General features: G+C 36.0%; 4 protein-coding genes across 6 annotated transcripts in view; 2 read left to right on the forward strand and 2 right to left on the reverse strand.

Annotated features, from left to right (window-relative positions):
- Positions 1-346: 346 nt before the first annotated feature.
- Positions 347-3,447, reverse strand: LOC108752251 (nuclear envelope integral membrane protein 1). 2 transcript variants are annotated; one of them, XM_018492951.1, is made up of 8 exons: positions 3,232-3,447; positions 2,631-2,743; positions 2,324-2,546; positions 2,083-2,249; positions 1,789-1,998; positions 1,601-1,719; positions 654-815; positions 347-575 (listed from the first exon to the last, which is right to left on the reverse strand). In XM_018492951.1, the coding sequence occupies exons 1-8, from the start codon at positions 3,320-3,322 to the stop codon at positions 452-454; spliced, it is 1,209 nt and encodes a 402-aa protein (XP_018348453.1). In that variant the 5' UTR covers positions 3,323-3,447; the 3' UTR covers positions 347-451. The 2 variants fall into 2 exon arrangements, with proteins under 2 accessions (XP_018348453.1, XP_018348452.1); XM_018492950.1 differs by having other exon boundaries at positions 1,595-1,719.
- Positions 3,448-3,660: 213 nt separating this feature from the next.
- LOC108752220 (tubulin epsilon chain-like) lies at positions 3,661-6,196 on the forward strand. The gene is made up of 9 exons (XM_018492900.1): positions 3,661-3,918; positions 4,023-4,255; positions 4,352-4,467; positions 4,539-4,727; positions 4,885-5,136; positions 5,202-5,348; positions 5,432-5,581; positions 5,665-5,839; positions 6,050-6,196. Exons 1-9 carry the CDS (start codon positions 3,894-3,896, stop codon positions 6,194-6,196), a joined length of 1,434 nt encoding a protein of 477 aa, XP_018348402.1. The 5' UTR covers positions 3,661-3,893.
- LOC108752221 (charged multivesicular body protein 5) lies at positions 5,763-8,332 on the reverse strand. 2 transcript variants are annotated; one of them, XR_001939540.1, is made up of 5 exons: positions 8,097-8,332; positions 7,575-7,892; positions 7,267-7,494; positions 6,405-6,626; positions 5,763-5,819 (listed from the first exon to the last, which is right to left on the reverse strand). XR_001939540.1 is itself a non-coding variant. In XM_018492901.1 (4 exons), the coding sequence occupies exons 1-4, from the start codon at positions 8,163-8,165 to the stop codon at positions 6,576-6,578; spliced, it is 666 nt and encodes a 221-aa protein (XP_018348403.1). In that variant the 5' UTR covers positions 8,166-8,332; the 3' UTR covers positions 6,343-6,575. The 2 variants fall into 2 exon arrangements, 1 of the variants encoding a protein (XP_018348403.1); XM_018492901.1 differs by lacking the exon at positions 5,763-5,819 and having other exon boundaries at positions 6,343-6,626.
- A 4,379-nt stretch (positions 8,333-12,711) lies between these two features.
- LOC108752276 (cytoplasmic polyadenylation element-binding protein 2-like) overlaps positions 12,712-23,561 on the forward strand; it is a 158,755-nt gene continuing 147,905 nt past the window's right edge. Inside the window, exon 1 of the mRNA XM_018492979.1 lies at positions 12,712-15,344. Within this exon, the coding sequence (XP_018348481.1) occupies positions 14,238-15,344 (1,107 nt within the window). The 5' untranslated portion in view covers positions 12,712-14,237. The remainder of the gene's footprint in view (positions 15,345-23,561) is intronic.

A 23,561-nucleotide genomic window follows, 5' to 3' on the forward strand; every position in this document is an offset into this window, starting at 1 on the left:
TAATATAAATAAAAAAAATAAACAAAATAATTGGATTGTAAAATTTTTATTTATTTTTATGCAATCTTTCTCGTATAATCAGAAAAATATTACTAATATAAGACACACGTCATCTTCATAAAAAAATTATTTCATAAACATGTATAGCTATACATATTTTAGAGGAATCCGTCACATAGAATTGTTTAAGCAAAGATATAGACAAATTAATTTATATTATTATTTTAAGTACCTATTTCACAATCTCTTTAAGTGAAAAATCTTTATTAACTCACACAAACAAAAAATAAATACTATATATATTATTATTAGGCTTAAACTATCGTTATAAGAAGTAAATATGAATTTTTACATGATACTTCTTATGAAATTCTTATTTAAGCATTTGTACTCGGACACTGTAACTCTTCAGATTGGGATCTAATATCTAGGAAAGAAGATGCATTTCTATTCAAAAAGAGTCATCATCATCATCTGTGTATTCCCCTTTTTCTAAAATTTTCGAAGTTTCTTCTTCGTGTTCTTCAATTTCATCCTCTAATAAATGCGATTCTCCTTCCATAAATCTCGCAAATCTGAAAGATTCATATCTATATTGTTAATTACGACGTTTTACTACATATTGTGTAATATTAAATTTAACAAACTGAAACCTTATCGGATCTTTCAGTTTTAAAACTGTCTTCCAAGGATTGCATTCCGGACTGGAGCAATAGTTTTGCAATCCTTTTAAAGCTTTCCTAGTTTGTCGTATTCCTTCTTGACGATATTGATCTTCATTAATTAATTTTCGTTTTTCCGGAAACACGTGTTGCCTCATTTAAAAAAAGAAAAAGCTCTGTATTACCTCATTCATTTTCATGTTCATAAATTGAAAAAAAATATAAAAACCTTCGTGTACTTAATACATAATTGATTATTGCATATTTGAAAAATTTACACAGCCAAACATAATAAAGATTAGATATTTGACAAGTTAATAATGCGCTTATAAATTTTTTATGTAGGTAAGATTTATATTAATTCTAAATAAAATTTATTTGTATAAAGAATAAAACGCAATCTAAAAAAGAATATAATGCATTTTATTGCAAAAACTGAAAATACAACTACTTAATATACAAGATACATTGTAAGTACAAAAATTACTCAAAAATTGTTTGAACATATTAAGCTTAATAATAATATATGAATATTTTATAATAAAAATTAAACATAATACATAAAACTAAGTAAATATAACGTACATAATTGTGCTTAAGACAGAATTGTGCACTAGTAGATAAATAATGTTTATATATTAATTTAAGCATTAGCAATATATACATAACTTATTATTCAAATAATATTAAATATCTACAAAACTGTAAATTATTATAAAATTAGTATAAATGCATACAGATAACAAAAAAGAAAAAATAAACAATAAACAAAAGGAGAAGAATGTATATATAATAAATTAGAAGTTTATTCAAGCAATTAATTTAAAAAATGATCAATGTTCACACAATTGCAATTTTGTGTAGTACATAGATTATAGCTGGCTAAAATAGCGAATTAATAATTATATAGTACACATCATATCGATGCTTACCAATACCTCTTTGCTCGCCCAAATGCTGTTTTCGGAAAGTTATAGAAAAATATAACAATAATGCAACATGAAAAAGATGCTTCATGAAAGTGACTACTGTGATAAATCAGTGCCAATCCTACAAGCTATATGAACATAAAACAATTAAAAATAAATTTAAAAAAAAGAACGTACACAATAAGATGACACATTACCTGCAAAAACCATTCTATTATTTGTTTTGTTCTCGTATTGGTAACTGGACCAAAACGGTAGCAAATTACGAAACTAATCAGAGATGTAACAAGAACATACCACATCACCCATTCTCTATATTGCATTATAATTAATTGCATGTTTTCCCATAATGTTTTAGCAATATAAAGACTCATCGATGCAGCAAATATTACGTACATAGTTTTTCCCTTAACAAGAAAAATATGTATATACAATATTTTATTAAAAAATATATTAGAAGCAAACATATGTATTTATATTAAAATAAATACCCGTGGAATCAATTTCCCAGCCACATATATTAAAATTATAATAGATAAACTGACTCCAAGTATTATGCCACAAGCATAATAAAACAATGAATTCCGACTTAATATTTTGGCACACCAGAAAATTATAATACCTGTTACCATCAATGTCAGTCTCCAAACATTGATACCTGATGATGAAAGATGATATATTGTCAATTATTTTTACAAAATAGAGTAATCTCAAAGCAATTCAGATGCTTACGTGTTTCTTTCAGTGTCATTATATAGATAGATTCACTGGGAGAATCTATATAAATACCTATACATGTATCTTCAAATGGATTAATCTTAAATTGCCTATGTTTTCCTGTATCAAACAGATTAAGACTCCATGATTTATCATTTTCATCATACTTTTGGTGGATTTCTTGAGGTGTTTTGCCATCGTATAAAATATAGGAGTCTGAATTAATATTCAGATGCATCTGTAATATTAAAAGTTTGTATTATATATAATATATATATATGAAAATCTTTTATATGTAAGTACATTCCTGAAAGTTTCTTACAGTCATTGTTCTCCACATATGTGTTAAATACTTTGATGTAGCATTGTGACAATATGTTTTTAGACCAGGATGATTATTTTGTACACTGTCATCTGCATTTAAAAAATGTATTCCTGAAACATAACATGTACCAAAATATATCGTAACTATAAAATATAAAAAATAAATATTTACAATCATAAATTAGTCAACAACATTTAGAAAAAGAAAATGCAATTTATTTCCTTTTATCAATTTTAAGTTGTGAAAAGGTTTGAATGTTAACAACTTGATAATAAAACAATATTTTAGGAATATAATTAAAATAACCTTGTATATTTTAAGCTTATAATGATTAAGGAAATGGATAACAAAGTTATAATTTGACTATTAAATACATTTTAATAACAAAATAAGTAACCATGATTGTGCACTCTGTTCGGAGCATTTTAATGATTAAGTATATATATCGCCTGACATACGAAGACATACTCGTATGTGTTATCATACAGCTAATTATCAACGATATATTATTGTTGCTTTTCTCAATTGCACAATTTCTGATAACAGAATCATCAAAGAGCTTATCTTCTGGTCAACGGAGAGGTTAACTAAAGCTTACTTGGTTCGTCGAGAATGCGCCGTGCGAACGCATATTGGGATAAATAGAGACACAGAAGAATCCATTTCGACAGCCTAGTTGCGCTATACATTCTCCCGATTCAACGAAATTTTTTCTCACATTCACTAGTATTACCTTCGCCATACAACTCGCTGCATACCACCGGCACTAGTCAGACCGGTCGTACCGAAAATCCGACAAATAAAAGATTTAAACATGAATTGTCGAATTGTTGCGAGAAAACGGATGCAGCGAATCGATCTTTATCGACTGTTCGAGTGTTGCGAGATGAGCGAGATCTCGCGAGCCGAGGTGCATATGTTGGTCTGCCAACTGGAACATTTATGTGTACACAATAAAAACATCTATTTCTTCTTTATTCGTACATGTCAAAAACATCTCTTCTGTGATTGATTCTTTTGTGTCTTTGTCTTCTTCTTTTCCTCTTTCTTCTCTTAAATCTTAACTCTATTTACGTGACTTTATAGTAGAAATCGAATATAGTAGAAATAACATAAGAGTGTAATTGAAGTAAACAAACAATTTAGACGTAGTCTCAAACGTAACATAACAAGTTGACAGGAAATAATTTTTATTGTAGAAATTGTTGGATTTAATGACGAATTATATCGACATCTTAGGTTCTGAATGTAATAAAAATAATGAGTCAATTTGTTACAGTGCAAGGTAAATGCATACAACCGGCATAATTTAAACGGTTTTATCAATGAAAACAGCGTCGACTTGAAAAACAAATTGCTTTTTTTATTTTCTTTGTTTCAATATCTTAGTTGGCCAGTGCGGGAATCAAATAGGATCAGCTTTCTGGCCCTTAGCCTTGCATGAATATGGCATTCAGACTACTACCGGTGATGTCAATTTGCTCAAAGTACATCGAAATCATGTCAAATATATTGGCGATCTTTCCGATGCCTTTTCTAGTTTCTTTCATATTCCAAATAGTAAATCTAAATTGCATTTTCAAGATGTAGCTGACTTAAACGCAGCTAAAGTTAAAGCTAGGGTGTGTATTTAATATTACTCAATTTAATTTCGTAAAACTACAATAATAAAAGTTATCACATATTTTCTAATATTTAATAATAATTTTCTGAAGCAGGCTGTCTTAGTAGATATGGAAGACAGCGTTCTATCTAGATTTGAGCAAGGTCCACTGCGCCAATTATTTGATCGGACATGTATCGTAACGAATTACCCAGGATCTGGAAATAATTGGTAGTTTGTGAAAAAAAAAAATGTATTAAATAACACTACAAAAATTCGTGGTGTAATAATTTGATTTCTAGGGCAATAGGATATCATGTTCACGGTAACGATTATCATGATCGTTTAGAAGAAAGTGTAAGATACATAGTTGAAAAATGTGATCGACTTCATGGATTTTTATTGATGCATTCCTTGGGAGGTGGCACTGGATCTGGATTAGGAACAGCAATCTTAAAACTGTTAAAAGATAATTACCCTCATGTAGAAAGGTGCTTTTTTAATTTAATATGTATACTTAGATGTTGATTAGATTAATTAAATCTTAAAACTTGATCATATATAACTTGAGAATGTAAAAGATTAGAGATTATATATCATCGCGCGCGCGATATTTTAGAATTAACAAATGAGATTTAATAATTTTAGAATTGTGTCATGTGTATATCCAGCAAATACACAAGATACCATAACTGCCCCTTACAACACATTACTTGCAACTCAAGAACTTATAGAACATGCCACATGTGTACTTCCTGTAGAGAATAAAGCTCTCTTAGATATATGTAATGCTCAAATAAATAAACGAGATAACACGGGCCAAGTAAATTATAATGCCTCGTGCAAACCGTTTCAAGATATGAACAGTATCGTTGTCAATATGCTCTTGCACTTGACTAGGTAATTAAATTTTAGATCTGTGATTACAAGATTTGTGGCATTTTGAAGATAGTAATTTGTTTTAGTGGATCCAGGTTTCCAGGAAGCTTAAATATGGATATGAATGAAATAGCTACAAATTTAGTACCTTATCCAAAATTACATTATATATTCAACAGTATCAGCCCTATCACTTTATCTGCTCCAAATATGTGCACCATGCAAGAAGCAAAGTATATTAGTTCCCTTTCTTGTTTTTTTTTAAATTTTGTATTTGAAATTAAAAAAACAGCAAAATATTAATTTAATATTTAAGATTGCAGGACGAAATGTTCACAAATGCATGGTCGCGAAATAATCAATTAATTAGATTAGATCCACTTCAATCTACTTCAGTTATTCTTGCCGCAGCGCACATTGCGAGGGGAAATGCTACTTTGACTGGCATAAAACGAAATATCGAAAGGTTTAATCTCTTTTGCTTTTTTTAAAATAGACATATAACAGTATTCAATAATTATTTTATATTAATTATATTATTTTTCGTAGATTTCAAAACAAATCAAAATTTACTTTGTGGAGTAGGGATTGTATGAAAATAGGATTATGTTCGGTTCCTTCAGCAGGGCATTCATCATCATTACTGTGTCTTCTTAATTCATCTGCCATGTCTTCATTATTCAAGGATATAATCCGAGAGTTTTCTAAATTGTATAAGAAAAAGGTACATTGTAATGAAACTTAACTTCATATTAAAAAAAAAATGGGCATAATTTTTTAGTCTCTGAAATTGTTCATTTTTGCTATTCTTAAAATATATCATTCAATAAAAAATAATTACAAAATAATTACAAAAATTATTTTTCAACATTAACTTCATGATTACATGATTATAAAATATATATTTTATTATAAATTGAAAATTGCATTTTAGGCACATGTTCATCACTATACGCAAGTACATGGATTCGAAGAAACGCATTTTATTGAGAGCAAAGAAAATATTCTCAGTTTATGTGAATGTTATGCAGAAATACAAAATATGGAAGAGACGAGTATTTCTAGATTGCAAGTAATTTAATCAATTTGTAAAAAGAAGATGAAAAAGAAGATAGAATTTGAATGAATCTTATATCATTTTTTATACATAACAAAAAATTTTCCTGCATTTATAATTAATATTTATTAATTTATTAATTTTTATGTACAACATATAATATTTATTTAATAAAAATAGTGACTTTGAAGACAGTAACAAAAATCTATTGATACAGAAGTAAACTAAATACCTTTTACACAAGTTACGTCAACAAAACATTGTTAGAGCATTAATTTGTGTTGCGTGAGTATCGATTAAAAGCCATATGTCTTGTTTTTGAAGGATCTTACGTCTTTGGGCATGCATGCGAATAATCTTAAGCTTATTTGTCTTATCTATAAATTTTGATGTATCTTTAAATTTAACTAGCAGGTATTTGTGGCAAGCCAAACTCATCCACTGGAACACCATCCTGTAAGCACATTTAAAACACATACATTTTATCAGTTGGAAACTTGAGTGGTTTTTATATGTAACATAAATTATATATGCATCTTCTCTCTCTTATTCTTGACTAATTATAGTTTTAAAGAATTTGCAAGCTATACATACTCCTCTTTCATTTCAGGCAATAAGGTGATGTTATTTGTCATTTGGACGTTAAATTGACGTCGTGATAACGTTTTCACATGATGATAAATAACATCAACTTGCTGCATAGAATTATATTATCAAGTATTCTTATTAATTTTTAATACATATAATTAAGTCATTCATACCGTATATATTTTTTTTCTTTAAAATACTAGATGCATCAAAAAAAGTTATGACACATTTATATACATTTTTTAAATATATACCTTATAATAATTTAAAGACGTTAAAGTAAGATATAATTAATTTTTATATATTTGTAAATTTAATAAAAATGTGTCAATTTTTAGGACACAAACCCATCGTGTAAAGATTTGTGTTCACCACATGCTCCAAACATCCTCCTATCAAAGTTCCTATTCACTCCAAGTGTTGGAGTAAGATCTACGATAGGAGCATGTGACACAAATAAACTTTAAAGGACCAGAAAAAATTGTGTATCAATATTAAATAATAACCTTGTTCTTGATTGAACTTGTTCCAGGTTCTTTGTCTGGGGCACTAGGTGCTTTAATAGCATCATCTAAGTAACTAGTATCTTCATCCAAGGCAAGGTCATCACCAAGAGCTTCTAGTTCCGCTGCTAATTCATCATCATCAATTTCTGGCATTCCGTAGCTGCGACCCATCGCTTCCTGTACTTCGTCAGCTTGTTCTAACATATCTGCTAAATCATCTTGAATATCCTGTATACAGCAACATATGTAGCATTGAATTAAAGCATTTAATCAAAGCATTTATATTATAAAATTATTTTCCAACATACCTCAATTTGATCAATGTTAATATTTTTGAATTCTTTTTGCATTTGCTTAACGCCTTCTTTCATAGCAACTACAGTTGCCTGGGTATCCTTTAATGTCTGAGTGGCATAGTTTGCTTGCTCCATGTTGAATGCCTGTTGACGCAGGTTATCTACTTGAGCCTCGTACATCTTTCGCTGCTTTAACACACGCAGAGCCTTGGCCTTTATTGCATTCTTTGCTGGCCCGTCCCTCATCTTGACCATTTGATCTTTGTACTTCTTCAACTCTGCATCTAGTCTAGCTATCTTCTTTTCTGCAGAGTCTGCTCTACTGTCAACCTTGATGAAAAACATTATGTATTTACAAATAGATCCCGTGTTTCAAAAAATTAGAAAATACCTGGCTATCGACATGTTATGCCTCAATGTAAAATCAGGCGTGGTGTAATTTTTACACCACGAGTACTGTGATTGACGCAGTATTGCGATAAAAAAATAGCAAGCAATGATCATATATTTTAACAACACATTTATCTTCCTTACCCCCACGATGCAGTCCGTGATGCTTGGTGGCGGTTCCTTGGGTTTACCACGTCCGAAGAGCCTGTTCATTTTGCAAATTAATGTTGATTAAATACACAACGAGACAATTCTTATACGGGTGATGTTCTGTCTACTAAAACGTCAAAACGCAATGATATGCAGCCGAACGGGACGAGAGTGTATTTGCGTAATGCAACGAAAGACGTGACTCTAGACTGTAAAGCGATCGACGTGAATATAATCACTCTAAAAGTATCTTTTCCGGCCGTGAGATGGCGCTCCATAAAATTTTGGCCACAAGTCCACTCTAGCGCCCTCTATATAATATTTGCGGCCATCTTTGCGAAGTCATCGTTTCAAATATCGATACTTTCGTCTTGGTAATCGTTTTTTTATTGCGAAAACTGGGAGTTTCTTTCAACAGATCGTCGTACGTCGCTAGTAACGTCTAAATTGTTTTTAAATTAATTAATTATAAAAGTATATAAATTAATTATAAAAGTATATATTTACTCCAAGACAATACTTCTTGACGGTATGGTGTTCAAAATAATCGAGGGAATACGAAATCATCTCACTTGCGCAAGGTAAAAAAGATATAACAATGAAAATAAATCCATATGCTTTTAAATTGTTTAATTCCATTATCTTATACTTGTTCATTGCAAAAACTCCAATTTTGATCGAAATCTTATAGTCTAGAGATAAAAAAATATATGAGGTCTGCTTTCTGTGCTAAACCAGTGTACACTTTTAGAATTTAAAGTGAAATAGGTATATGTTTGATATTTTCCGAAAGTGAGAAAGAAAGTTTTAGTGCAGCCTAATGCAACAGAAAACAGAGTAATTAATTTTAATTCTATCTTGACGTCTGTCAACTATTGAGAGCCATCTTAGATTGTGACGTTAGAAGCAAAAAAATTACGTAATAATGAAATATTATTTGCAATAAAACATACTGAAAACTGTTTATGTGATCTGGTAATGAATAAATATATAATCACTACATATATTTGAAATTGAATTATGTCTAACCAAAAAAAATATATATAACTACAGTTGTCAAATGAGATAAAGACAAATTTTATTCTATTCCGAAATAAAAAATAAGTTTTCGGTATATTTTATAAATGTACTCTCAAATACAAATATTATTTTGTTGAGAAATATATTTCTATTTTAATAATATTGAAAAATACACTCACGCGCAAAAAAAACCGGAACACTAAATTTTTGCACAAATTTTTAATATTTTCAATTTTAATATTTTATTGCTATTTGAAAATATTAAAAGTTTGTGCAAAAATTTAGTATTCCGGTTTTTTTGCGAGTGAATGATATATAGAAAAATATGTTTAAAAAAATATATTTAAAAATATATCGAAAAATATATTAAAAATATATTAAAAAATAGTAAAGAATATATTTCTATTTTAATATATATATTTTAATATATTTTGCAAGAATTTTCATTATACGTTTTTTTTATTTCTGACGTCATCAATCTAAAGATCCGTGATGAATGGATCGAGCCTTAAATAACAGTTATCTTTAATTTTTCCTTTTATTTTGTTAATATTTTTGTATTTTTATATAGAGTTAAATGAGTCTTACGATGTTACATCTAGTTCTTATGGAATCTCAATCAGTGAAACATGATATGTACTTACATAAAAAAAAAAGAAAGTAACGATCGCGCTAATCACAAAGAGATTAAATCCAAGACCTTATCATCGTCCCACATTATCGATGATATCAAGAAAGAATCCATCAAAACGATTAGATTATTTTCGTTCTCGGCGGTAATCGCCGCATCGCGGATGAAAGTATTCCGTACGTCTTGTTAAATTTATTCTACAATTGTGTAAGCATAAGTTGTAAATAGTTGTGGTTGTAAGAATTGACCAATTACAGTTGAATATAAAGAGAATATTCGACTAATTTATAGAATGGGCTTTACGCAAGTCAAAGCGCGGGAACGCGCATTTATGAACAATGTAGGCCGCGACTTGATCTATGCCATCGTCGACGGTCAGTAATTCGCATCCCGTGGCTAATCATGAGAGATTTATGGCCAACCTGCGACGAAGGCAGCGCGTCGCGCCTCCTACTCGCAAGACGGTACCTCTACATCGAGAAGGCATGCAAGATTTCGCGTGCAATTACGGACACTTCCTATGCTTCACCATCGTAGCAAGCGCGCATGCGCGTACATTCGCTTCCTCTTCCAACGAGAATGCGCGCGCGCGATCTTCTCGTTATCCACCGTTATAAATCGCCCTTGTCGTGACATTTTTATTTACGCGCCGTTTCTAATCCCCCGCGGACACCATACGGAGGCTGTACCTCGCTTCATCTCTCTTTTTTTCCTCTCTCTGTTCCATCGTACGTAAACCGAAATCGGCTCTCTCGGCTCTTATCGAGCGCTGCGCTTATCAAGCTACCGCTGTCGCCTCGTGACACTTGCGTCGATTGTTGTTGAGACAGTTTCGAGTCCTCGATGGTACATCAGGATTCCCGGTTTCTTTTATACAGCAATAATACCGTTCTTTCGAAAATCCTATCTCAAAAAGCTGCAGAATAAAATTTGAGAAGATTCAATTAAAATTTGAAGATAGAGTTAAGGAATTTTGTAGAAAAATCATATTTTATTGAATCTTATTTTTTTAAAAGTTCGATTCTATTGATGGTCTTTTACCGCAGAATGCATAAAAGAAATATCAAAACCTGATTTTTTTTTTTTATAAAAACTTTGTGAGAGATTGTTATTCTTATTTATCGTTTGCCTTCAATCGAATATTTTGATAAATCTTAAACTCAATTATTCAAGAAAACAATTCTAAAATTAATTAAAAAATAAAGTTTTTATTTACCGTTTATTTATATATTTCAAAAATAAAAAAGAAAAAAGAAACTTGATTTTTTAACTCTTAAAAATATTTCGATTAATCCTAATCGGTATTCTCTCCGAAATTTCTTTAACTGGTATTGACGGTCTTTGCTTAAAGTTAACATAAATGATTTTTTTATTTTGAAGATCAAAGTTCGAGAAATTAGATGATTTAATTTAAAATTATGTAAGATTATGAAATATTTAAACAATTTTTTAATTACATTTTAAACAATGTAATTAAAGAAAATGTTCAGTTCATTAAATCCGCGAATACTGATTAAGATTAAATATCTACACAATTTCGAATTTTTTTTATATTTTCAGCATTTCTAAAAACATTTTTGTTCAGTAATTAATTCTTATATCGAATACTGCTTATATTATTAATAAAAAAAAATTTCATTTCAAAATAAAATTTGCCCTATGCTTTTTCATTTTCTATTTGATAGTGTTATTTGGAATTATAACTGTATTATTTTCCTATATAACTCTCCCTAAATCTAATTGATAAAAATTCATATCTATCTTTTCATCATAGACTTTACAGCTAAAACAATATTCAAGAGACACGATTTCAAGACACCCTATATATAACTAGAGGGTTGCGAAGAGGGTGGTAACGGCATAGACGCGGTTGTGGAGGGAGGCAGGCGTCGCGGTGGTGGTTCCGGTACGGCCGCGATGGCGGTGGCGACGTCAACGTCAGGGCGCCTGCGTGAGCGGCGGTAACGACGACGACGACGTAGACGACGACGATAACGTCCACGAGAAGGAGTACGGCGAGACGTACACGGCACGACTGACTGCCGGACGAAGATCGTCGAGTGCGCACGGCTTCACGCGCTGCACGCACGACGATACTTATATCCGAACGGGCTGTGGCATGCCCCGACCCGCGGCGCGGCCGCAGTGCTCCAAAAGTCGGCACGACGCACGAATCGCACTGCTGCGGCGCGCGCGCGCGCGAGAAGCATACACGACGACGACGACGACGACGACGACGACGACGACGACAACGACGACGACGACGCAGCAGCAGAAGCAGCAGCAACAGCAGGAGCAGCAGCGGCAGAGAAGAGACCAGAAAGTCGCGTCGTCAAAACGCGCTCTGCTGGCTGGAGTTTTCCGGGCCTCCTCCTCCTCTTCCTCCTTCTCCTCCTCCTTGCACCTCCACCAGCCCTCCTCTGTCGCTCTTCCGTTCCGTTCGAGCTCGAGCGTGGTCGACGGAGGTGCGAGGGCGTACGCGCGACGTAGGAAACGGAGAGACTACTAGATAGACTACGGTGAAACACACAAGTGCCGCGCCGAGGGAAAATAGGGAAAATATGCGAGCCGACCGGGAGGAGGCAACGCTAGACCGTCGTACCTCGTAGAAGAGGTGGAGAGGTGGGAGAGACCGACGTACGTGTGCGGTCAGAGGTGGTGCACGATACCGCGTGTAGGCGGGGAGATCGTCGGCGGAGGTGTGGAAGAGAGCTGGCCCCTCAGGTTACCGCGCCGCGCGCGAGCCGCGATTACCGCGCAGTGTGCGAATCCGCTCCGTTCCGTTCCGCTCCGATTATCGTCCGGGTGGAGAGACTTGAGACACGTCGCGAGCGCGACGCAGTGGTAGTAACCCTGACCTGACTCCCCGCGCACGACACACGTTACGTCCCTCTTGGGCGCGGGCTCGCCGCGCGCTCCGCGTAGTCCGCGTATCGTCACATTCGTCACAGTGTCCACGCGAGGCTCACGGTGTGCGCGCGCGTGTGCAATAAACCACATCGACGAGCCCCGACCGTGCCGAGCGTCAGCGTACCTCACGTACGTAAAACGGAGCTTATCGGCGATCGATCGATCGCGCGCGTGCGACAGACGATTCGCCGCGACGCGGATACGCGGGATACGCGGAACAATCGGTGCCGATCGGCGACGGCGACACGTTGTCGAGGGAGTAGCGCACGATTGTCAGCTTCGCGAGTGCGAATCCTGTCTCGAATCGTCATCCTCGAAATCAGCCACCTTCCTTCACTCGCCCGCCACGCCGCCCCGACACGCCGCCCGGGGGAAAGCTGCGATTCGAGTGTGACAGCCGCGGAGTCGCGGAGTCGCTGGCGATCGCCACGCGAAGGACGTGAATCGGTTTCGCTTCGTCGGGCCGTGAAACGGGGTGGTGAAACGTATCGCGTATACGCTATATACACGTTCTTCCCTCCCGCCCTCTTCCCTCCCGTCCTCCAACGCCTCCGCCTCCGCCTCCGCCTCCGCCACCACCTCCGCGATACGATCCGCGGAGCGACCTCGTATCCGTAGTCGCGTGTGTGTGATAGTGGCAAGCAAAAGGTCGCGCGCGCTGCGCTGCGTATTTGGGAGGATTCCAAGTGGTCCAGCAGTGTGTATCCCCGCCGAGTGGATCGAAATTATGTTCGCCAGGGGATAGCCCGCGAACGAGACGCGCACACGACAAACGAGAGTGGTATTCGGGGCGAGCGAGCGTACGAGCGAGTGAGCGATCGAACGGGGGAGGCAGGAGGAATCTAGGAAGGAGGAGGCAGTTTTGCAACGAGCAACGCTTCGCGTAGAAGCGTCGCGACGACAATGACAACGCGCGTCGCCGAGTGAGCTTGGCTCCCCGACAACCAAGAGGATGCCACGGAGACAGGGTCGCTGCCGAATCGTACCGGGGCGACACGGCATCAGTGGGATCTAGAGAAACGTTTTCTGAGGAGAGTGAGTGGAGCAATCGGAGAACGAGGGAGAAACGAGAACGAGATTATACACATGTCTTGAGTCCGAGAAAAATAGATCGAGGCATGATATAGAAGGTGGGAAACTAAACAAGAAAAAGAGTAAAGGTTAGAGAGAGAAAGAGAGAACAGCGGAAGGAAGATAGCGAAGAGCGAAAGACAAGAAGAAGACGAGGAGGAAGTTGTCAACGTGACAAGGAGGATCACAGTCTTTCGGTTTTCGAAAGCTCCTCTCCGTGGGTGTTTTTACGCGTGCGGCCGTGGATCGATAGTTTGTCTCGCACGCTCGTGCCGAACGGGAGTTGCGAGTTACGACGGCGAGTTACACTACGTGGAGGACGCGATCGCGAGCGGTCCTCCTTCGTTCGACAACAACGGCACCCTCGAGCCGCGAGTAACGAGACCCGAGTGGGAGACGAGGAGCAAGTTTCCAAAGGGGCCTAGCTGGTGGTCGTTGCTGGTTATCGCGACAGTCGTCAACGTCGCAAAGACGCTCGGCGATCGCAAGCTCCGCGGTGATTTATGGGGGATTACAGCGCGACGAGCTTCTTCTCGAGTACCCTGACCAGCCCGAAACCTAGTACGACCACAAGCAACATCAGCAGCGCCGCCGTCACCATAACGACATCCACGATGCAGGACGATCTACTGATCGAGAAGCAAACTACAGGCAAGCCCGCTCCGCTCTCGCCGAGCGGTGGTCTCGACACCGTGGCTGGACAGGACAAATCGAAGGACGTGATCGAGGCGGAGAACATCGCCATTACCCCGACGACGCCCTCGTCGACAGAGAAAGACATTACATGCAGCACGACATCAGCTTTGCAGGGCTTCGCTGATCCCGGTGGCCGTGTACCCAGCCTCTGGTCCGCGCCCGATGACGGCGGTCTGCACACCGCGTTACCAGTCAACGGCTCGATCGCTGCCTTTCAGAATTTCCCAGCCGGTGGACCCGCGGGCCTTTTCGCCAGCACCGGTGCCGCCGCCGCGGTTTCGACCGGCACACGACGTGCCATCACGGCTAGCCACAATTTTCCGCAGCAACAACAACAGCACGGTAACGCGGGTGCGCCCACCGGCACCAGACACGGCGGCGGTCTGCAGGTGTCGTCCGCGCAGCAGCAGCAGCAGCAGCAGCAGCAGCAGCAACAGCAACAGCAACAACAGCAGCATCAGCAGCAGCAGCAGCAGCAACAACCTCCACCGACGTCACACCCAAGCGTCTATCTGCCCGGCAAGGGATACGCCGCGTGGTCAGGCGGACCGCAGGCCCCGCAACAATGGGGCGCGGGCCCGCAAGCGGCCGCTGCTGCCGCAGTCGCCAGCCCGGGCCTGTCGCCATGGAACCGCGGTAGATCCGTACCTAATATACCACCGCTGCATTCGTCTTTGCACGCCGCCGCAGCGGTTGCGGCCGCAGCCGGTCTGCAGGGTCGCAAGCCGAGTCCGACATTCCCGGGCCATCCGGGCCCGGCAGCGGCGCATCCCTCCTGTATCAGCCCGGTCAAGTTCCGTCGAAGCACGTCGTATCCCGGCAAGGGCAACATATATCCACCTCAACCAGCACCGACCTTCGAGGTAACCGCCGCCGAGGAGAGGGATCTGCTGCAGCTGCCACCGTTTCAGCAAGTGAGTCTTCCGGTTCTTTCTTCAAGTTTTACGGCTGAGCCACGTTCGGAAACTTCAGTCGGGTATATTCAGATATCACTTTAGCCTTGTTTGTTTTGTAAAAATATCGAATTAAACAAGAATCAAATAATATTTGAATGTATTCGGGTGAAAATTTTTAACGCTACCCTAGTATATTTATATGTAGAGTTTTCGGTTTTTATTCCAAGATCATCTTAAGTAACGTCCTAAGATGCTAATAGCTCTGATTAGCTTGTGGCATCTTAAAACAATCTTAAATATAAGATCCCAGCTGAATATACCGTCCTACATGAAATTTAGGAAGCTGGGCTAGCGCGTAGAAGTTATGCTGATCTAATCTACTTTTTTTACACAACTTTAGGAAATGAATGCGAGAGTTGTGATTTAATTTAATTGGTGGGATATCTGATTTTTGCAACTTTAAAGTTGATCTTCAAGTTCCAAACAAGTAAACTGGAGCATTGCCGCATCGAACACTTCGATTTATTTATCTCCGGAATGAATCACGCTTTTAGAATGAGGCACTTTTGTAAAGACGAATAGCACCATTTGGTTGAATGCCAGGTTTTCCGAGAGGGATTTTTAACTAACCGATTTTCTACCTTGTCCATGTGAAAAATCAATCACCTCTGATTGGTTAATGGATAAGCAAAATCAACACCGCTGATGTTATCATTATCGAGTAAATTAGCGATTCGTTTTCGTATAAAAATATCACGTTATTAGCGACGTGCGGATAATTACGCTTACACAGCCGTCAGCTAGATTGCGTTCTTTTCTCTATACGCTATTCGCGTCGATTGGTTGCACAGATCACCAGGGTAAAATAAGGGGGACTCGGAACGATCGCCGTTTGTTGTTTTACTCAACTCGCGGGCACCGATGGCACGGACTCGTTGCCTCGACTTTTTTTCACAACCGAGTGGCATCGCGTTATCGATCGCGGTTGAAGCAGGTAGTATAGCCAAGGATACTCGCTTGTAAAACTGCGCCGGCAATCATGCGGTCTCTTAGGCCGTTGTGGAAGGTAACGTGCTACGCTTCTACTTCCGCAGTTTCGCGTTCTTTTGGTACGCCACGACACCGTACCGCATGCGTTACTCGTGTCACTTCGGATTATGCAACTGCTCCTCGAGAACGAGAGAAAGAGAGAGAGAGAGAGAGAGAGAGAGAGAGAAAGACTTTGTGCATTTAAATTTAGCCGGCACAACGGCTGTTTCGGTAGTTGTACAGCCGTGACATCGTCGTTTTTAACGACGCGATAATGTCGTACCGGACCTAGGTCATAAATGTACGTGGCATGCTGCGGTCATGCCGCGTAGAGACCCTCTAAAGCCCGATCATATAGGACGCAAAACGCGTGACGTATTTTCGCTTGCAGAAAGCAAAACGCAAAAGTTAAAGTTCGTCCAACTTCAGTGCGTCCTACGTTCTACGTCCTACAGCTTATTACGACCTGAAATACATCATATGTCTAATTCTGAGACCTGTATTCTATGTAAATCTGGCATACGCACACCTAGGGAAAAGTTTCTTTGATTAAAAAAGAATTTATTTGAATTAAAGAAATTTGTGCATTACAGTTAAAGAATAGTTTCTTTGATTCGAACATCATTTATCTTTACATGATTGTTACTATTTTGTATGTTATTTAATTTGATATTGTTATTTATGCTCTCAATAAAGATATATTATTATTAGGTAGTATTTTTCGAAATTAAATAAATTTTTATTTTCTTCACAAATATTTTTTTCGGTATTTTCATTTTAAATGAACAACTTAAAAATCAACGAAAAAAATGATTTCTTCAATCTAAACATAGCTTTTCTCTGGATGTAACAGAATCTAATCACAAACGATTTTTTTAGAATCCTACAACAAAGAAAGATAAATATATATATATATAAATTTTTCTCCTATGTCATTCTAATACTATCTCATTCTAATTTGTATCTCACTCTAACTTATACGGTTTTACTCTATAACTTTAATTAAGATTACAGAGTAAGTAGTATATGTATATGTGCGGGAAAAAATTATATATATAGAAGGAATTATAAAAACGAAGGATTTTCACAAAATTCTTTGTGGTCAAACTTTGATAATAGGGTCTTTAATACTAGGATGTCGCAATGGCATCTATGGCGTGCGTTTTCCGTCGATGAGGGAATTTTACGTGGTAGAATCCGGGTTATCTCTCACCGCGCGGCATTTCGCATATCTAGCTATGTGATAACGATATCTCATGTACGCTAGGTGCTAAGGAAACTCACAGGTCGAAGCCGTATATCGAAAGTGTTCTGAAAGTCTTTCACTTTTCGGTGTAATCTCCGTAACACGTTACGTTCTGCACATGTGCCATCACTGAATAGCGAGTATATATAGAAATAGAAAAGGAATAGATAATGGAATGAATGGCGTGCGATGAAAATACAGGTCAGCGTTTTCCTCGATTATATATTTTTCCATATCTTCGCTCTATTTTCACATCTGGCGTACAATGACGTTATATCAAATTTAATACGATATTAATCTTAAAACTAGAATTATATATATTTTGTGATAGTTAGCAAATGAATAAATAATCTCGTTAATATTATTCTGATTTCACATGACTATGAAGCTTAATTTAAATAAATTTAATATAGGATTGTTACAAAATACTGTTGATATATACTCTTATTGGATAAAATTTATTTATATTATTGTTATCACTTTTATTTATTGTGCTCTTTGTGACAGATCTTTTTACATTCCATTCGAGATATTAGTAATTTTCCATAACAATTTTACGGATTGCAAAATAACAGTTAAATAAAGAGAGTCGAAATTAGTTCACACACAAAGTGTCTTTATTAAATTATTTAAGAATTATATTTCTTTGAAGGTAGCTATTAAGTATATACAAGAATATAATTTTTCATTTTTATTACAATTTGAAGTTGTTAAAAGACGAAAATGTTTGCTTTTTATCATAATTGTCAAATTACTAAGAGTAACGGTAATAGAGCATGGGAAAAAAGATCCAAATATTCTTATTTAAAAAAACATAGTTATTACTCTTAAGACATCATTTCTGGACAGAAGTACCTTCCCTACGATAGATAAGAGTTATCGAGGTTGCCATTAATAATCGATTTTACTTATTTTTTGTTATCTATCAGCGCTATCTGAAACTACTCCGCTGATACTTATTTTGTCGTTCAAGTCTGACCTAATTCCTTTCCGACGTGGTAACTCCGACAGTGTCTAGCAGAAGTTTAAGCTCAGCTATTTTAACCACCACTCAAAAATAGATCTGCATACTATCCGAGAGAAATGGCGGGTGTCGTCATGCTGTCGTTCAGCTATCATCTCCGCGCGTACCTTGTCTCAACATTTATATATTTATACACGGTACATCGCTTTCCTTTTCATTGCGACTTCTTAATCATGCCAAATAATACTACCTATTGTAGAGAATCGTGAAAAAAAACAACTACAATATTTGAAGAATATCGCGTGCCATTATAATAAAAAACGTCGATAATATTACGCTGTAAATGCACCAATAGTATTATATAATATAAATTTTTAAATTAAAGTAATTCTGAGATGTCTTTGTTGAAATATTTTTAAATTGTTTATATTTTAATATTTCTGTAAATACTAATTAATTCACTAATTAATCGGATTAATCAGATTTCTATAAAAGTGTTTCATGTGTTCATTTTTTATCAAGATTCTACTTTTATTATTTGACTGACAAGTTATTGTTTTTCGTTTTTTTTTTGTTAATAATTAAAATATTAATTGCCTTTATGTTTATATCAATTTGTTTTTAATTGTTGCACAAAAATTTGACATTTCGTTAGATTTATATTGATAGACATTATTACATGATTACGTACTAAGGAACGAATAGGTGAACGCGGCGTGCAGTATGAAGCGTTTATCCATATCAGCAGCCTTAACATCGTTGATTTGACTATACGTCGCCGAGAATAATTAGCTCGTACACAAGTCGTGAATATGACCTGCATACCCCGATTCAATTAAATACTACCTTCAATAGAAATTACAATATGTGATCTAAGCTCCTCGACAGTGTCTTTAAAACTTTTAATTATAAAGACTATAATTTATCTTGTGGAGTTTCGTAGAAGACGATACTAATTAAAAGCTTGAAAGAAATATTACGGAAGATTTGCATGTATGACATTTCATTTATATATATCTTTTGGAAGGATTTCTTTACTTTCTCTAGTTCTAAAATCTTTTTAAAATTCATAAAGAAAATTGGAATGTTTTGTTTCATGATTTATATGAAATACAATTCCTATTTATTATAAACAAATTCAAGTTATGAAACATACAACTAAAACGTTTAATATCGATTATGGAACAGTACGATATCGTAATCGATAATAATAGATATTAATGGAAGAAAAAAACACGAGGAAAAATATATACCGTCGGTCTTTCGTCGATTTTTCGATTTTTCGCCATAATTTTTCAATTTACTTTGCGATATGACTGAAATATTCGAGCGGTCGATGAATAATATACGGGCACAAGTGTGTCGCGGATTAGAAGTCGCGCGCGCACGCGCGCAGGTAATGCGGCAAAAGCGTCTAACAGAGCGAAGAAATGCCTGAGCTCGAAGTCCGATAACTCATTGCTCGTCATTCACCTTGAGAGTGGAATCGGGGCACGTGTAGTAGGTCGCCTAGCCGATATGTTAAGAGGACCAATCGCCAGTGGATACCGATCGCGCGTGTATGCGTGCGTGCACCCACCCGCCCCCACACGATCGTAGCTACGCTTGTATGGGTGATCGCGTTGAGAAAAAAAAATCGTAACGTGATGGATACGCGTATAGAGATAACGATTTTTTTTACTACGCCGTCGCAGTTGCGCTCGCTATTTTCCTCGTGCGCGCGGTGAGCTCGTGAAAACGCCATTACGAAACGCACAATTTGGAACGTGAGGAAACGGAACTTTTACTGCCCTGGCCCGCATTTCTTGATCAATAACGTTCTTATTTATTCACGATATTTTCTCATGCTACCGAATTAAACGAGATAATAACGCCCATAAAACGTGTCACGTGGATGACGTACGGACGGGTAGACCCGCTGATTGTTGGAAAAAGGGGAAGGAGCAGCTTGCAATATGTCGCGCGAAGGTCGCCCTCGTCCCGGGGTCGAAATTGATCTCCGATAGATCGAAGGTGCGAGGCTAATTTTACTCCGCGTGCATCACATGGTTAGAAGAAATACGAAAAGACTTTCTTGAGGAAAACTTTTTATTCGCACGTGATAGGCCAACGGCAGTTATTTTGAAAATCTTTCGTGTGCATTCTGCCGAATAAATTTAAAAACCCTGTCCTGACTGTCATTAAATTTCTCCCATTTCGTTTGTATCTATAGATCCTTGATTGAATTAGATAAAATCTTTTTACTAAAATTTTTTACTAAAAATATCGATCTTAATACTTCGAAATTTGATTTTTATGTGTGTGTGTATTAGAACAGATTTCAAAATTATGATCTTATGATTAAAAAATTAAAAATTTGCAGAAACATCAAACTTAAGATATTTACTCTTTGTACAGTTTTGCACTAGGAAATTCATATTACAGTCTGATATTTACAAAAATAATTGTAAACATATCATAAATAAATGTTAAAAAGTTATGAAAGAAAATGATTTATTACTACGATTTTTATACTTTCGAGTATGACCTTAATTTTAATGCTTATGTGTCGTGTTCTCATGAATACTGTCGTCTAATGATAAACTTCTATTTTTTTAATACAATGAGTATTACTCGGAGCTTGTTCTATTTTTCTCTACATTAATAATATTTTATTCTGGTATCTCATTTAACAACATTTCTAATTTGACAATTTCTGACAACGAAGTTCTTTTATTCTTCGATGTGATTTCGTTATTCACAAATGTACCTATTGACTTGATTTTTGAAGGCGTAGAGAGGAGATGGCATCTCATTGAAAGAAAAATGAACATTTCCAAAAGAGAATTTTTTAAAGCGTTAGAATTAGTTCTTTATTCAACAATTTTTAGCTTCAATGACAAATTTTATAAACAGACTTTTAGTGTTCCGATGAGTTCACTATTATCACCCATTGTGTCGGGCATTGTTATGCAAGATCTTGAAATGCATTACAGAGACTTTCAGTTTCACCATCCTTTTATGTGAGGTATGTTGATGACATTGCGTTAGCATATGATGCGTCATACATTGATATATTGGTGAACACGTTTAATTCATTCCATTCCAAATTAAAATTTGCAACTGAAATAGGTGGGGACAAGTTAGATTTTCTTGATGTCAGTTTAATTAAAAAACGAAATTCTCTTATTCAGAATTGATATCAAACTTACTTTTTCTGATCGTTATCTAAATTATTTTTCTAGACATCCTATGCTAAAAAGTGGGAACAATCATTGATTTAATTGATAGAGTTCTTTCTTTGTCCCATCCTATATACCATCAAGAGAATTTCGAATTAATAATTAAAATTCTTTTAAACAATAGATATCCACTGAAACTCATATCTTCTCTGAAATCAAAAATAGATTGTAAAAAAAATTTAAACAATGGAATAACTAGGATAACACACCTACAGATAAGACATAAAGGTAAAATTAATCACAAATTTTTTACTATTCACTTTATACCAATTTTATCAGAAAAGATAAAAACATTTTTTAAAAAAGACTCCTCCACTCCAATACATATGGCATATAAATGGATTAATAATCTTAGGGGGTTCATCAAGGGTCATAAAGACGTTCGTCCCAAGCTATCTCACACAGTCGTCGTATATAAAATTGATTGTCAAGATGATTGATTGTGAAGCATCATATATGGGTCAAACAGGTAGATGTTTGAAGACACGGATAAATGAACATAGAAATCACATAAATTGAAACACTACACAGCATTCCGTAATAACAGAATACAGAATTAGTCATCAACATGATTTTGATTGGGAAGATATTAGACGAGGAAAAGATACTTAATAAAAGACTGATTTCGGAAGCGATCCTTATAAAGCAACAGAAACAGAGTTTAAATTTACAGAATGATACGTATTCTTTAGACCCACTATATATGAATTTATTTACGGAATTGTGACGTTAATTTTAGCCTTTTGTTCTTATTTTTATTTTTATTTCAATAACTACGTGACTTTATTATTTCGACTCTTATTGTATCTCTGACTGTCGCCACCACAAGACTTTACGTCGAGTCGCGAAAAAACGCTTATATATAAGTTGATATAATAAAAATTTAGACAAATGAGTTTAATAATTCTTTAATTTTCGTTTTCGTGTTTCTTTTGAATGACTACACAGCAAATCTGACAATCTAATGAGCGATGTGATTCTATTTAATGACGCAAGGTATTTGACTTCGGTTTTAGTTTATGTAAGTTTTTATATTATTATTATAGAAGTTAATATTTTTGATAATCATTGGGTTATTCATTACATAGCTAATTTGGTATTTGGATAAAGAAGAACGAACTAAATTGTCGAAAAACACCAATTTGGAATTTGCGTTATCTATGTAATTTTGATTTATATTGATAAGGACCTGAATTGAAGGGTCGAAACGTATATTTTATTCATTTTGTTTTGAGCTTATATTTATTTTTGCTCACTTAACAAATTAATTATTCTTGGAGGACTGAATGACAGAGAATAATATCTTTTTAATGGAAAAAATTATCTATCATGTATGCGAATTTTTTTGTATTAGAATGAAGATAAAATCGCGTGTTCGTATAACCGAAATATTAAACCGACATACTTTGCGTGACTTCAACGCAACTTGAAAAAAAGCATCCATAGTATGCATAGCATGTCGGTTGAAAGTGTTAATTGTGTTCTCTGACAACACGATGCAAATTTGTCCTTGAAATAAGTAAGGTCTTAACCGAGAGAAAAACAAGCTATCCCTATAGCGATTGAAACAATGTTCGTCAATATTTCAATAACAATGAAAACATCGATAATCCGTAAAAAGTTTTTGAATTGATAAATTGAGAATCTTTTTAATAACAATTTTTAATCATTAACCTTGATTTTTAATATTATTGAAAAGGAAGTTCTCTATTTTCATTTAAGAATCATGTTAAGATCAAATATTTCTATCCATTTTCTATTGATGAAGAACAGAT

Source organism: Trachymyrmex septentrionalis, unplaced genomic scaffold (genome assembly GCF_001594115.1).
Source record: "Trachymyrmex septentrionalis isolate Tsep2-gDNA-1 unplaced genomic scaffold, Tsep1.0 scaffold6, whole genome shotgun sequence".
NCBI classification, from domain to species: domain Eukaryota; kingdom Metazoa; phylum Arthropoda; class Insecta; order Hymenoptera; family Formicidae; genus Trachymyrmex; species Trachymyrmex septentrionalis.